Genomic DNA, 14687 nt, shown 5'->3' with positions numbered 1-14687 from the left:
GCTATGTATGGTGACTCACACAACATGTGATTCGCCAGGAGGCCACGCCCCTCCCTGACAGCTGCCAGCGTTACCCGCGCCTCTTCCTGTTGTGGGCGGGGCTAGGGGAGGGTCGGTGGAGACGTCGCCATTCTAGGCGGCCAACGCTGAGTGACGGGACCGGGGACAGGCAGGCCGCCGCCACAGCACAGCCAGCCCGGGAGGCGCTCCGGGGAACAATGGCTGTCGATAGCAGCAAGTTCAACCACCTGACGCTTAGTCAGCTCAATGAGCTTCTGGAAGATGACGCCAAGCTGGGGAAGATGGCCCAAGAGATGGATGAGGTGGGTGCTGGGGGCTGTGGGGGATCAATGGGAGCCCCCGGGGGGCAGCGTCCGTATTATTCCGCTCCCGTTGTGTACAGCGCCGCGGTATATGGGGCAGACATGGTGCGCTCACATACCTGTCATCAGACTGTCACTATACCGACCAGCCCAACAGGAATGCCCGGTCAGTACCTGCCTCTATAGGTAGATCAGTCATTGTGCTGCACTTATTACATTGTCCACCAGGGGGCTTAGGTGTTGGTTTCCCAGAACAGTGAACCCCCAAACTCTTTCTTTCTCTCTGGGCTTGCTGGCAGTTGTAGTTGTGTATTAGCTGGAGAGGATAGCTGCCCTGGAATGACTTTAGTACAAAAAAAATATGTTTGCACCTCCATAAGGCTGGGTTCACACCACGTTTTTCAAATACGGTTACCGTATACGGTTTTCCGCAAAAAAACATATGGCAAAAACTGTATACAACCGTATGACTCCAAATTAAAACATACGGTTTTTCCCCGTACGGTTCTATCCGTTTGCATCAGTTTTTGCCAACGGTTTTGCTATTTTGTTGGAATTGGTTTTCCAGCAATTTAATAAAGTTACTATTGTTCTATTGAAATTCCAATCTGTGCATGTGTCAACTCCAAAAACGGATTAGAAAAACCGTGTGCAACCGTATTCTGAAATGCTGTGTACGGTTCTCATAGACAACAATGTTAAAAGAACCGCATACGGTTCTCATACGGTTTTCCAACTGGAGGCAAAAACGTGGTCGACAGCGTTTTTACCTACGGTTGAAAAATCGGCAAAACCGTATCCGAGGCAAAACGGATGCAACTGTACACAACATTTGGAATATGGTTTACAATGCATTCTCTATGCCTATGGTTTCGGATACGGTCGTATACGTTTTTTTGCGGAAACCGTATACGGTTACCGTATTTGAAAAATGTGGTGTGAACCCAGCCTTAGACTGATGGTTGTCTGCAGGTCAGGAGTGCCATATCCTTGGACACTAGGTGACTGTGCCTGGCTTCTGTGGTGCAAAACTACAACTCCCAGCATGCCCGGACAGCCAACGGCTGTCCGGGCATGCTGGGAGTTGTAGTTTTGCAACAGCTGGAGGCACCCTGGTTGGGAAGCACTGGTGTAAAGTGGGCCTCCCAGGGGGGGACCTTGCGGAAGCACTGGTATTATAGGTGTACCCAAAGCTATCCTTTGCCATCTTGCAGAAAATTGGCGGAAAATTTGTGGAATGTCTGCGGGGAAAACACGGACGGACGAATTTGCCTGTTCTGCTTTCGTTAGGACCGCTCCGAAACGCGCCGTCTCAATAGATAGCAATGTGTTTTCACGTGGAATCTGCAGAAACAATGCTCAAACATGTTCATTGTTTCTACGGACGGCAGCATTGGGATTTGTTTCCGCAGTGTTCAGGTTGCAGCAGAATCCCATTGAAATCAATGCGACTGCTGCAGTGGAATTTCTGAGGGAAATAGTTCCGCGTTTTGGTGAATCCACTCCTGTATGGGGAGGCCGGGCTGAACAGCGTGTGGTGTCCCTCGCCCCAATACTTCGCTGATCACTTTTTCTTCAGATCTATAAAGGCCTTCAGGGATTCTCTGTGTTTGACAGGTAGAGTATGTTTAAAGAGTACCTGTCATGGTCTTGTGAAATGTTATAATGCTCCCAGTTCACTGCCCCCATCATGATAAACCACCCACTGCCTTTATTTTTATTTTTTAGTTTTCTACCTTGATATTGCTCTGTATTTTCTGCTCAGTCTCAGTCAGATTCACAGACTGGGAAGGGGTGTTCCCCAGCAAGTGTGACATCATCTGAAGCCATACAGGGGAGAACTTCCTCCCTCACTCTGCTACACACCTCAGCATTTCCTGATTTTGGACTGCTGCCAGGAGTCCAAAGTCTGTGCAAAAGATGGGGAAAAATGTGCTCTGGACAAGTAGGGAGACACCTAGTGGCAGCTTTTTTTAAACACAAGTAAAACATAGAAAACTTTTTTTTTTTTTTTTTTTAAACAAAGTACATAACAAATATTTTTTTTATTTACCATAAGGAATGCAATAGCAACAATTAGTTTTATTGAGTTTCTATTTATGCAGAACACTGAGACCCTAAAGCCCAACATGAGCCCAGGATGCCTGCTGCTGAAACTGGTTCTTGTGCCAAGTGCGGACACTGAATGTGACAATGTACTATACCAGTGGTCTCCAACCTGCGGACCTCCAGATGTTGCAAAACTACAACTCCCAGCATGCCCGGACAGCCGTTGGCTGCCCGGGCATGCTGGGAATTGTAGTTTTACAACATCTGGAGGTCCGCTGGTTGGAGACCACTGTACTATACTGTCCTCTAAGGTCAGCATTAGGGATCGACCGATTATCAGTTTGGCCAATATTATCGGCCGATATTCACGATTTTGGACGTTCACGATTATCGGAATCTGATAATGTCCTGCCCCCCACACTGCCACGGCCAGAGGCCGCCGCTGCCCCATTACCTCCCCCATCCCCGGTTTTATAATTACCTGTTCCCGGGGCCCAGGGTTTGCACTACTTCTGGCTCCTGCGCGCTGCGCTGCACAATGACGAGTGACGTCCTCAACGCCACATCACCGTCAGTGCGCACAGTGACAGCTCAGGAGGACGCCGCTGGAGCCAGAAGTAGCGCGGACCCCGGGAACAGGTAATTATAAAACTGGCAATGGGGCAGCGGCGGTGGTTGGACTAAGGACCGGCAGAGGGAGAGAAGTGGGCGGCGGCGGTGGTCTCTGGGCAGAGGATGGGTAACGAGGGGGGCGTGGCGTTGTTGGTTGGACTCAGGAGGATCCCAGGACAGGCAGGGGGAGAGAAGCGGGTGGCGGCGGCGGTCTCTGGAACCGCAAAAGCCGCTGCAGTTCATTGATTTAAAGCTCTCGTTTTGCTCTAAAAAATCTATTGGTCGATCCCTAGTCGGCATAGTAATACCACACGGCACTGCCTAGTCCAAACCGGACCAAAATATTGTGCTGTTTGGCTAAGAGCAGACTCCTAGTTATGAGTCTCTTGTATTGATCAGTGCAGCGCCCCCTCCTCTTCTGAGGTATATTTGCAGCTACGCAGCGGCCATTAGTCTCATAACTGTGACTGCACTGTATTCTTTATTCCTTATCTCTTTTAGACAAATGCAGCAATTTCCTTTTCTTCTGTAATGGCTATTAGTGCAGTAGTCCAGTCTACCAGCCACCCCCCCCCCCCCCCCCTGGACAGCATGGTATGATCAGATCTGCTTTACCCTCCGCACTTCATCCTGTCATTATGTCATTTCTAAGAGTCTAGGTCTAGGTTATGGGCAGATGGTGTCATATCTGGTTTATTGTAAGCAATGACCCATTTACATCACTTTCATAAGCTGTATGGTGACCTTGCTCCCGGTGTCACATTTCTTTGTTGAGGCTGGGTTCACATTACGTTTTTCCCATACTGTTTTCAATCAGTTTTTCTAAAGAAAACCTTATGGCAAAAAAACGGATGGAACAGTATGGGGAAAAAGGAAACCGTATACTGTTTTTAAAAGTGCATACAGTTCAGTCCGTTTTATAAAAAAAAACATGTTTTTGATAATTTTGTCCATTTTTAATGGGAGGGGTATTGGGTGTGGACTTTAGGATGCAAATGCGCCTGTGCAAAGTAAAAACCGTATATGGTCTCCCGTATGGAACCGTATACATGTGCGTTTCCCATTGACGTCCATGTAAAAAAAAAACTTATGCGGTTGCAGTACGGTTTTTAAACCGGAGTCAAAACCATGGTTGACCACATTTTTGTCTCGGGTTTAAAAACCGTACTGTAACCGCATGCATTTTTTTTTTTTTTTAACATGGACGTCAATGGGAAACTGACATGTATACGGTTCCGTACGGGAAACCGTATACGGTTTTTACTTTGCACATGCGCATTTACATCCTAAAGACCCCTCCCATTAAAAATGGACAAAATTATCAAAAACGTACGGGTTTTATTTCTATAAAAACGGACGAAACTGTATGCACTTTTAAAAACGCATACGGTTTACTTTTCCCCCATACTGTTCCATCCGTTTTTTAGCCATAAGGTTTTCTTTAGAAAAACTGATTGAAAACAGTATGGGGAAAAATGTGATGTGAACCCAGCCTTAGAATGCTGTACACTCTCTTAGCTTTGGGCCAGCGGCCATAAATGAATAGGCCACCAGTGTGAGACACGGCATTAACCCAGAAATGATCACCTCCCACCTGATATCAATCATCTTAATCCAGTAACTATACAAACGTGGAAGCTCTTCCGCCTGTCCTTAATCATATAAAGATCACATGATGTCCCGCTCGCTCGGAGGCAGCGGCTGGTGCAGGCTTGGCAGCCACTCTGTCTAATGAACTTTAGTCGTAATCTGCTTTTGCGGTGTACATGGGGTTTCTTTTATATTTAATCTCCCTGAATAACATGACTTCTAGTCTCTGTTTCTCAGTGTTCTGTGTTTCCTGGTGACTGTTGTCGTATACATTTCCAGCATCTGAGGTCTGCAGCAGTTACTACGTGGATGGATGAGTTTCTGATAGTAATGCCCGGACTCTGGACGCTGTAGAAAGTATTAGACCAGTGGTCTTCAACCTGCGGACCTCCAGATGTTGCAAAACTACAACTCCCAGCATGCCCGAACAGCCAACGGCTGTCCGGGCATGCTGGGAATTGTAGTTTTGCAACATCTGGAGGTCCGCAGGTTGAAGACCACTGTATTAGACCATATTGAGCTCTAGAACAGGACATATGATACTACAGGCTCAGTGTCCCATTATCTCATCACATTACTACTGTGCAGGTGGATTTTGAAGTGTTGGTGACCTGACAGCATTTGTCAGTTCGGGTTATCAGGCTCGGTGTCCATAATCCAGACTCAAAAATCACATTAAATAAGCTTGAGATGAGCGAACTTACAGTAAATTCGATTCGTCACGAACTTCTCGGCTCGGCAGTTGATGACTTTTCCTCCGTAAATTAGTTCAGCTTTCCGGTGCTCCGGTGGGCTGGAAAAGGTGGATACAGTCCTAGGAAAGAGTCTCCTAGGACTGTATCCACCTTTTCCAGCCTATCGGAACACCTGAAAGCTGAACTAATTTATGCAGGATAAGTCATCAACTGCCGAGCCGAGAAGTTTGTGACGAATCGATTTTACTGTAAGTTCGCTCATCTCTACTCCATACCACTGGTCTAGAATCTAGAGAACTTCTGTCATCTATAGAAACTGAAGGAGGGGAGGGGGGGGGGGTTCATAAATTGATCTCGGTCTAGCTGATTCTTTGTGGTCCTGTGGAATCCTTTACACTGTAATTCATCCAGTTTATCTGGAGATCCCATCGGAAATCCTTCTTGTCCACGCAGTCTGAAAATTTATTTCTAAACTTCTCTAAAGCTTCATAACTTCTATTTTGAGAATCCTTAAAAGGGGTATTCCGGCCAAATACATCTTTATCCCCTATTCAAAGGATAGGGGATAAGATGTCTGATCGTGGGGGGGCCCGACGCTGGCAACCACTGCGATCTCTGTGCAGCACCCACATTCTATGCGGGGCTGCAGTCTCCAGTCTCGAAAACCTCATTGTTTCCGGGACTAGAGACGCGACACCACACCCCCTCGTGATGTCACACCACGCCCATAGAATGCAGGTGCTGCATGGAGATAGTGGGAGTCCCAGCGGCGGGCCCCCCGGGATTAGACATCTTATTCCCTATCCTTTAGATAGGGGATAAGATGTATTTGCCCAGAATACCCCTTTAAAGGGGTACTCCGGTGGAAAACTTTTATTTTTTTATTTTTTTAAATCAACTGGTGCCAGAAAGTTAAACAGATTAGTAAATGACTTCTTCTAAAAAAAAAAAAAAAAAAAAAAAAAAATGACAACATTGCTCTCTGCTGACATCTCTGTCCATTTTAGGAACTGTCCAGAGCAGCATATGTTTTCTATGGGGATTTTCTCCTACAGTTCTTAAAATGGACAGCAGAGGTCAGCAGAGAGCACTGTGCTTGTGATTCAGAAGAGCAATGTGTTCCAAAAAGAGAAAAATTTCCTCTGTAGTATTCAGCAGCTTACAAGTACAGGAAGGATTAAGATTTTTTTAATAGAAGTAATTTACAAATCTGTTTAACTTTCTGGCACCAGTTGATAAAAAAAAAAAAAAAAAAAAAAAGTTTTCCACCGGAGTACCCCTTTAAGATTACTTTGGACTCCTGTACTGACCTTATACCACAGTGTTCCTGTGGTATGTTATTTGGTGACCAATGTGGTATTTAGAGGGTTTGGCCATTCATAGTAAGCTCTTCTACAAAACCATTGTTCTTGGCTAAAGTTGTTTCTGGCATCATATTCCACAGTCGTCCCCTGAAGATCAGCGGCGTTATCACCCATCGATAAGTGACCCTTTTCTGGCTCTTATTGCAATATCTTATCCGCTCTCTGCACTCATGACTAATGTTGCTGATTCAGTGGAAAAACAAACAGTTCGTGTTCTCACAGGCGTCATTTACAATACTGGACATAAGAAAAAAGCTTTGTCTACAATGCTCTTTGTAGGGAATTACTTTGTGAGCACCTTCCTAGTGCCGTGATCTTAAAGGGGTATTCCTATGGTAGATTATGACGCATCAGAGGGGCTTAACTTCTGACTCCAGATTATTATTATAATAATATGGGGGGGGGGGCTGTTTTAGAAACTTCATATGGCTAGACATAATGTGTATCTGTGCATTTTCTATGTGGCAAATCCACAGCATTTACAGTAGCAGCGAGTTGAGGCAGATTTTAAAGAGTAGCTCCCACCATCCTTTTTATTTTATTTTTTTCTGTCCCTGCCTATTCCCCATCTATTCCTAACCCCCTCCCTGCCTTTAAATGATTTTATTTTTTGTATGGTAGAAATGCCTGTTTGTCTGCCTGGTAGTGTGCTCACTACCAGGCAGACTTCCCCAGCAGGCACCACGTCACTGATGCCTGCTGGGGCCAACACTTCCGCCCTTAGTTCATGTACACAGGGTGCCTCCAGCTGTTTCACCACTACAACTCCCAGCTTGCCCTGGCATCTATTGGCTGTCAGGGCATGTTGGGAGTTGTAGTGGGGAAACAGCTGGAGGCATACTGTACAGGTGAAAACAATAACTTTGTTATTGGCCGCGGCGCTACCCCCCTCCCCCCCCCCCCCCCCCTTCCGCTCAAAGCAATACATTTCATCCCCCCCACCTGAAATACATTACATGGCCGTGGCGCTACCCCCACCCCTCCCTCACCACTGCTGAAAGTAATAAATTTCATAGCCGCAGAGCTAAAATCCCCCCACCCGAGACACATACCGATGTCCAGTCCGTCCTAAGGCAGCAGCGTGTGAGGCCAGGGAGCGAGTGCAGGCTGAATGAATTCGGACCAATTGCCTGGCCGGCATCAGTCCGAATTCAGGCGTGACGTCAAGCCAGGCTGCAGACGGCCACTAGGAGGGAGACCCCTAGTGGCTGATTTTCAACATTAAAATAGTGTTTTCATAAAAAAAAAATTATAAATAAATAAAGTATATTAGAAATATGTTGTATGTAGTACATCAGTACTACAACATATAAAAGTTCATGACCGTGCCCATTTAAAGATTTCAGCCACATATTGCATTAAAATCTACAGCATGTCAACAATGGTTGTGAATCCACTGCAAATTTGTGGTTCCCCCATTGACTTTAACCCCTTATGGACACAGCTCATTTTGGCCTTAAGGACCAGGCCAATTTTTTCTTTTTGCGTTTTAGTTTTTTCCTCCTCTCCTTCTAAAATCCATAACTGTTTTATATTTCCATTCACAGACCCATATGAGGGCTTGTTTTTTGCGTGGCCAATTGTACTTTGTATTGACACAATTCATTTTACTCTAAAATGTATGGTAAACCCCCCAAAAAAATGTTTGGGTGTAAGGAAATGTAAACGAAAGTCGCAATTTAGCAAATGTGTGTTTTTTTATTTATTTATTTTTTTGGGGTGGGGGATGTTTTTCCTTTTCACGCTGTACACTTTATGGTAAAAGTGAGATGTTATGTTTTCTTTATTCTGTGGGTCAATATGATTAAAATGATTCCCATGGTTACATTATTGTGCTGCTTTAAAAAAATCAAAAACTTTTTTTTTAATTAATTTATTTTTACAAAATAAGTATGTTTGAAATTGCCCTATTTTGACTGCTTCTAACGTAATATTTTTTCCGTATACAGGGATATGTGAGGGATAATGTTTTGCACTATGATCTGTAGTTTTTATTTAGTACCACTATGATTTTTGTTCACTTTTTATACATTTTTTGCAATGTAATGTGACCAAAAAGCAGAAATTTGAGACTTTTTTTTTTTTTTTTTTTTTTTTTTTTACGCCATTCACCGTACGGGATTATTGACATTATATTTTTATAGTTTGGACATTTATGCACACGAAGATACCTAATGTTTATTGTTTCATAATTAAAATTTTTTACGCTTTTTTTATTAAATTGGGGGAAAGGAAGTGGTTTAAATCTTTATGGGGGAGGGGCTTTTTTTTTTTTTTTTAAATCTCCAAAGGGGACGATTTATAGTAATCATCAGATTGCTAATACTGTTCAGTGCTATACATATGCATAGTAGGGATCAACCAATATCGATTTTATTTTTTATTTTTTTTGGGTTGATACCAATAATCTGTCACCTTTCTGGCCGATAGCCGGTAACTTACCGATATTCCCGTAGAAGCCGTTGCAGATCAATGATTTAAAGCGGGCGCTTTAAATCAGTGAACTGCAGCGGCTTTAGCCGGGCCGGAGACCGCCGCCGCCACCCACTTCTCTCCCCTGCCTGTCCTGAGTCTAACCACCACAGTTGCCCCGATACCGATAATGTCCAAAATCGTGATTATCGATCCCTAATGCATAGCACTGATCAGTGTTATCGGCAATCTTTTTCTCTGGTCTGCTGGATCTCAGACCAGACGAGAAGACACTGCGAGGACAGACGAAGGCAGGCAAGGGGACCAACTTATGCCATCTTGGCTGATCTGATCCCTGCGCGATCAGATCAGCCATTTAAAGTGCTGCATCTTTTGAGATGAGGGGGGTGGGGCCAGTTATGATCGTGTGCAGGCAAAACCGCAATGGTTAATAGCTGGACAATGTTGGTGGTGTTGTGGCGACATCGTTCAGCTATTAGTGATTGCATGTGGGTGTGGTATCCCCTGCACGTGATGATCATGACTGGCACCTACCTCACCCTTATGTGGGAAGGCATATTTCCGAGATGTGCAGAGGGTGAAATTTAGCTCTGGGAAGCAGTGTTGGTAGGACCTTTTCTGCTATTTGGCTAACCCCTTGGAGGTTTGAATACATAATAAACCTTCAGTGTTATGGAGGGACATTTATCAATGTTTGCTTATGCTTTCCTTTTTTTTTAGTAATTTTTTCCTTACTTTTTTTTTGCTTATGTGAGACGTATCTATCAACTGGTTTCAGCCTGTTGATCATTTTCTTTCACGTAAGCAATTTTTCCTTTTTTACTTTGGTAGTAGCTTTTTCTGCTCCATGTTTGAGCTGGAGTAAATGTAGTAAATTTTTAACCCTGTTGCAACTTTTTTTTGCGCAGTTGCGACTGTCGCAGTTAATAAATACCTGACTACCCGTAGTCAATTTTAAAATTATTACCACGTAGTTAATTTTTGGAAAACTTTCTTTTCTCGCTTTCCAGTCACAATTTCGCACGAAAAATCACGTAGTTGCAGTTGCGACAATTATAGTAAAGAAAACCTGACTAAACCCGTTGATAAATGTCCATAATGGATTCTAGTGCAGATCTGGATGCTGTGGATTGTTTAACAATCTGCACTGAAATCCCTAATAACAAATCTGCCCCAGAATCAACACTTTTTGGTGCAGATTTTTATATGGATTTAAAGGGCTACTGCATTGTAGGAAATGTATCTCCTATCCGTGTACGAGAAGAGCCGGAGTGCCGTCCAGGAAATTGCAGGAGGTCCCAGCAGTCGGACCCCCACGATCATGCACATATCCTTCGGATAGGGAATACATATTTCTACACTGTACTTGCTTTGATAAATCTGCTTCACGTCTGCTGTGTATGGCCGTACCCTTCTACTGAAGTTGTAGTTCCCTGCACAGTGGATGACATCAATTATTCTGAAAAAGCCAAGCCTCCCTGCAATGAGGAAATGATGGTATATCTTGGCAATCTGCCATATTTTTTTAGGGTGGCAAAAACACTTCTAATCTGAGTAGCTGAGAAAGTCAGGTGTAACAACCACAGCCGTCTGAATCCAGAAGAAATAGAAGTCGTTCTATGCTCCAGTGGATTCTGAATTTCAGAGACGGGGGGAGATTTATCAAAACCTGTGCAGAGGTAATGTTGCCCATAGCAACCAATCAGATCGCTTTTTATTTTTCAGAGGCCTTGTCAAAAATAAAAGGCAATCTAGTTGCTATGGGCAACTCAGCAACTTTACCTCTGCACAGGTTTTGCTAAATCTCCCCTAGAAACAATGCTATTATGGGAGAATATCTCTGCTACGGTGCCTCACAATCACCTTAGGGCTGCAGGCAGTAAGCAGATGCACCCAGTTTGGTAAGGGGACCCCTAAACTCTGCCTGTGGCTGCATTCACATGGCTGTCATATGTACCTGTTTGTTTCTGTTACACAAGTCGTAGCCTGACTGCAGGTCTATTGATCCAAGCTGTAAGCATCATAGGAGACTATGATCCTATCACTTCACGTCATGGTTGTGCTTGGACTGGTATCTGGCCATTTAGGCGAATGTGGTCTTAAAGTGGTACTAGGGTGGAAAACTTTATTTATTTTTTATCAACTGGTGCCAGAAAGTTACAGATTTGTAAATTGCTTCTATTAAAAGATCTTAATCCTTCCAGTACTTATTAGTTGCTGAATACTACAGAGGACATTATTTACTTTTTGGAACACAGTGCTCTCTGCTGACATCTATGTCCATTTTAAGAACTGTCCAGAATAGGAGAAAATCCCCATAGCAAACATCAGCAGAGAGCACTGTCCTCATGAGGTCAGAAGAGAGCTCTGTGTTCCAAAAAGAAAAGAATTTCCTCTATAGTATTCAGCAGCTACTGGAAGGATTAAGATTTTTTTAGTAGAAGTAATTTACAAATATGTTTAACTTTCTGGCACCAGTTGATTTCAAAAATATTCCACCGGAGTATTCCTTTAACACAAGAAGCAAAGAGTTGCTGCAGCATCCAAAGTTCATGTCATCATCCTGTTTGTGCCCATTGTAATATACCAAATATGGCAATGTTTCATAGTTTCACGATGCTAGATCTTTCGGCACATAAGTCTGTCAGCATGTACGGATTAGTCCCCCACCTTCCCGTCAGGAATTGTGGGGACACCTACTGTGCGGGTGAAGAAAGGTATGAAGACACTACAGCACTAAACCAGCCTGCAACCCCTTATACTTAAGATTAGTGGGAGGGGGATGCCAGTGATTGAACCCCCAGGAACCAGATAGTGATTGTATCTTAGAGATTTACCGTCACCTTCTTGGTTTGAAGAACCTCCTTACTTAACCTACCTTAGTTCCAACCTCCTATGTATATGCTGATCTGTGGACATTGTCTCGGCCTCCTTTGTGCTGTTTTATGGTTATGGGCAGCTAAAAGTTTGCTAATAGGAAAGTGTTATGTGCTGTTTTATACAAAGAGTACTGGATAAACAATTTTACTAGTTGTACCTACTGGGGGACTTGCTCCGCATGGCCCCCACAATAGACAGCCCAAAGCAGAAGAGGGGTCTGCTGACAGGGCGGCAATGATTTTCTGTTGCAGTATATATTGTATGTACAACACTAGCGACATTTTACCGTGGATGTCAACCAAAACTTCATTGGCATTATGGTTAAGTTAAATAGTTACATAGAAAAGTCCATTGGGGCCCTGTGTGCGGTCATTGTACTTCTCTTCTCCAATGTGTCTGTTCAGATCATTAGACCTGTGATCAGGCCAAGTGAATCCAGCCTTATAGCAGTAACCTTTGTAGGTCCTGTGGCTCCCTTATTTTACAGTGACTTTTGGTAGTGTATTCTTCTTTCTGTTCATGTCTTCAAGGACGGCCAGCAGATTATCACGACAAAATAATGCTGATATGAAATACGATTTGCAAGGTTGTTTGACTTTTTAAGTATATTTTAAGGAATTGTCATCACAGATGTTGCTCTCTAAAATGTTGTAAATGTTTTAAAGGAAAAGGGTCACCCATTCACTCACACTCTAACCCGATACACTGGGTTACAGGAGACCGATGTGAGGTCTTGGATTTCTATACCTACCTGCAGTCCAGACCCTCGATCTCCCGAAGGTCCCCCTCTTCCAGCGCTGACTTGTGCTTTGAGGCGGGCCTGCCGGTTAGATTTAAATATTCATAGGCGCCTGTCATTTGAGCGCTCAGTAGGAGTGGGAAGCATGGTCCTCAACCCTGCGATCATGATGTATTTTTTATTTCCATTTTTAAGTTTCCCGCTGGGAGCCCTGAATGGCCGGTACTGAGGAGCCATTCAGGGCTCCCGCGGGGTTTTTAAAATGGACAATGTGGGGGGAGATATGTATATTAAAAGTGTTGTGGGGGGGGGGGGAAGATATATAGTGCTGCAGGGGGGGCATAGAGCGCTATATATATCTAGCCCCCCAGCGCATTTATAATATGCCTCCTGTTGGCGCATTTATAAAAATATATACCCCCGCCAGCGCATTAATTCAAAATATGACCCCCGCCAGCGCATTAATTTAAAATATGACCCCGCCAGCGCATTTATATGTATATATCTATACCCCCCGCCAGCACATAATGTGACCCCGCTGGCGCATTTGTCTTAATTTTCCATTGCAGCGTTATATGTGAATGGTTTATCAGAACGCATCCAGCAGCCGCCCGGACGATGATGCTGACAGATATGCAGCCGCCGGATCTATGAATGAATAGTATATCTGTCAGCATCATCGTCTGGGCGGCTGCTGGATGCGTTCTGATATACCATTCACATATAGCGCTGCAATGGAAAAGATCACTCCCGGAATATCGGTATAAGTTATCGGCTATCTGCCTCAAAGTTCACAGATTATCGGTATCTGCCCTAAAAAATCAATATCGGTCGATCTGTAATTTCATTATTCATCATTTGTAAGGTATCAAAGTTCAGAGATCTCCTTCATTGCAGAAGAAATGTGTTGTAATACGTCATGTGTTGTGCAACCATTACCTTTTTACAGTGAAAATATACAATACATGAAGTAGAAATAAAACTGCAAGGATTCAAGTATCCGTAGCATACTGTATTCTGTTCTGAGAGCTCAAATCTCTATTAATACATTCAGATTTACAGTGAATTTCTACCTCTATTCACAAGTATGTTAGTGTACCTGTTGTCAACAAAAACTTGTTATATAATGTAGACAATACCATTATATCTATATTTGTAATATACATTGGTTAAAAAATGTGTATATTTGAGTCTCAGCATAAAATAGTTTCAGCAAACAATGGTCTTTTCTGGTAAAACTGTGGTGTGCCGCATTTTTAGGTCCGGTCAGAAAACCGGATACGGCGCAAAAATGTGCCGACCGGAGTCACAGTTTGACTCCGATCGTCTCATTGAAATTAATTAGATGCTCGGATACGGGAGCGCCCGGTTTTCACTCCCCCAACCGGATCCGGCAGCCATAGCATGAAATCGTAGTGTGAACTAGGGATCGACCGACCGATAATTGGTTTGGCCGATATTCACGATTTTGGACATTATCGATATCGGCAATTACATGCCGCTACTGCCCCGACCAGAGACCGCCGCTGCCCCATTGCCTCCCCCATCTCCGCTTTTATAATTACCTGTTCCCAGGGCCCGAGGTCCGCGCTACTTATGGCTCCTGCCCTACTCAGCACAAAGACAAGTGACGTCCTCAACGTGACGTCACAATCAGTGCGCACAGTGACAGCTCAGGACGCCGCCGGAGCCAGAAGTAGTGCGGACCCCGGGCCCCAGGGAACAGGCAATTATACAACCGAGGATGGGGGAGGCAATGGGGCAGCGGCGCTGGTGGTTGGACTAGGGAGGACCCCAGGAAAGGCAGGGGGAGAGAAGCGGGTGGCGGCAGCGGTCTCTGGCTCCGCAAAAGCCACTGCAGTTCATTAATTTAAAGTGCCCGCTTTAAATCATTGATCTGCAGTGGCTTCTGGGGGGCCGGGTGGGGTGGTGGTGGGAGGGGAAATAGCCGATAACTTATACCAGAATATCGGTAAAAGTTATCGGCTATCGGCCTGAAAGG

At 44.4% G+C, this 14687-nt stretch overlaps 1 protein-coding gene across 1 annotated transcript in view; it reads left to right on the top strand.

Moving 5' to 3' along the window:
• VPS37B (VPS37B subunit of ESCRT-I) overlaps positions 1-14687 on the top strand; it is a 27810-nt gene continuing 13123 nt past the window's right edge. The window contains exon 1 of the mRNA XM_056535470.1: positions 1-323. Coding sequence (XP_056391445.1) covers positions 219-323 — 105 coding nt within the window. The 5' untranslated portion in view covers positions 1-218. The remainder of the gene's footprint in view (positions 324-14687) is intronic.

This window comes from Hyla sarda, chromosome 1 (genome assembly GCF_029499605.1).
Source record: "Hyla sarda isolate aHylSar1 chromosome 1, aHylSar1.hap1, whole genome shotgun sequence".
Taxonomy (NCBI): domain Eukaryota; kingdom Metazoa; phylum Chordata; class Amphibia; order Anura; family Hylidae; genus Hyla; species Hyla sarda.
Note: the sequence above shows the minus strand (reverse complement) of the source record. Positions and strands in the feature narration are given on the sequence as shown.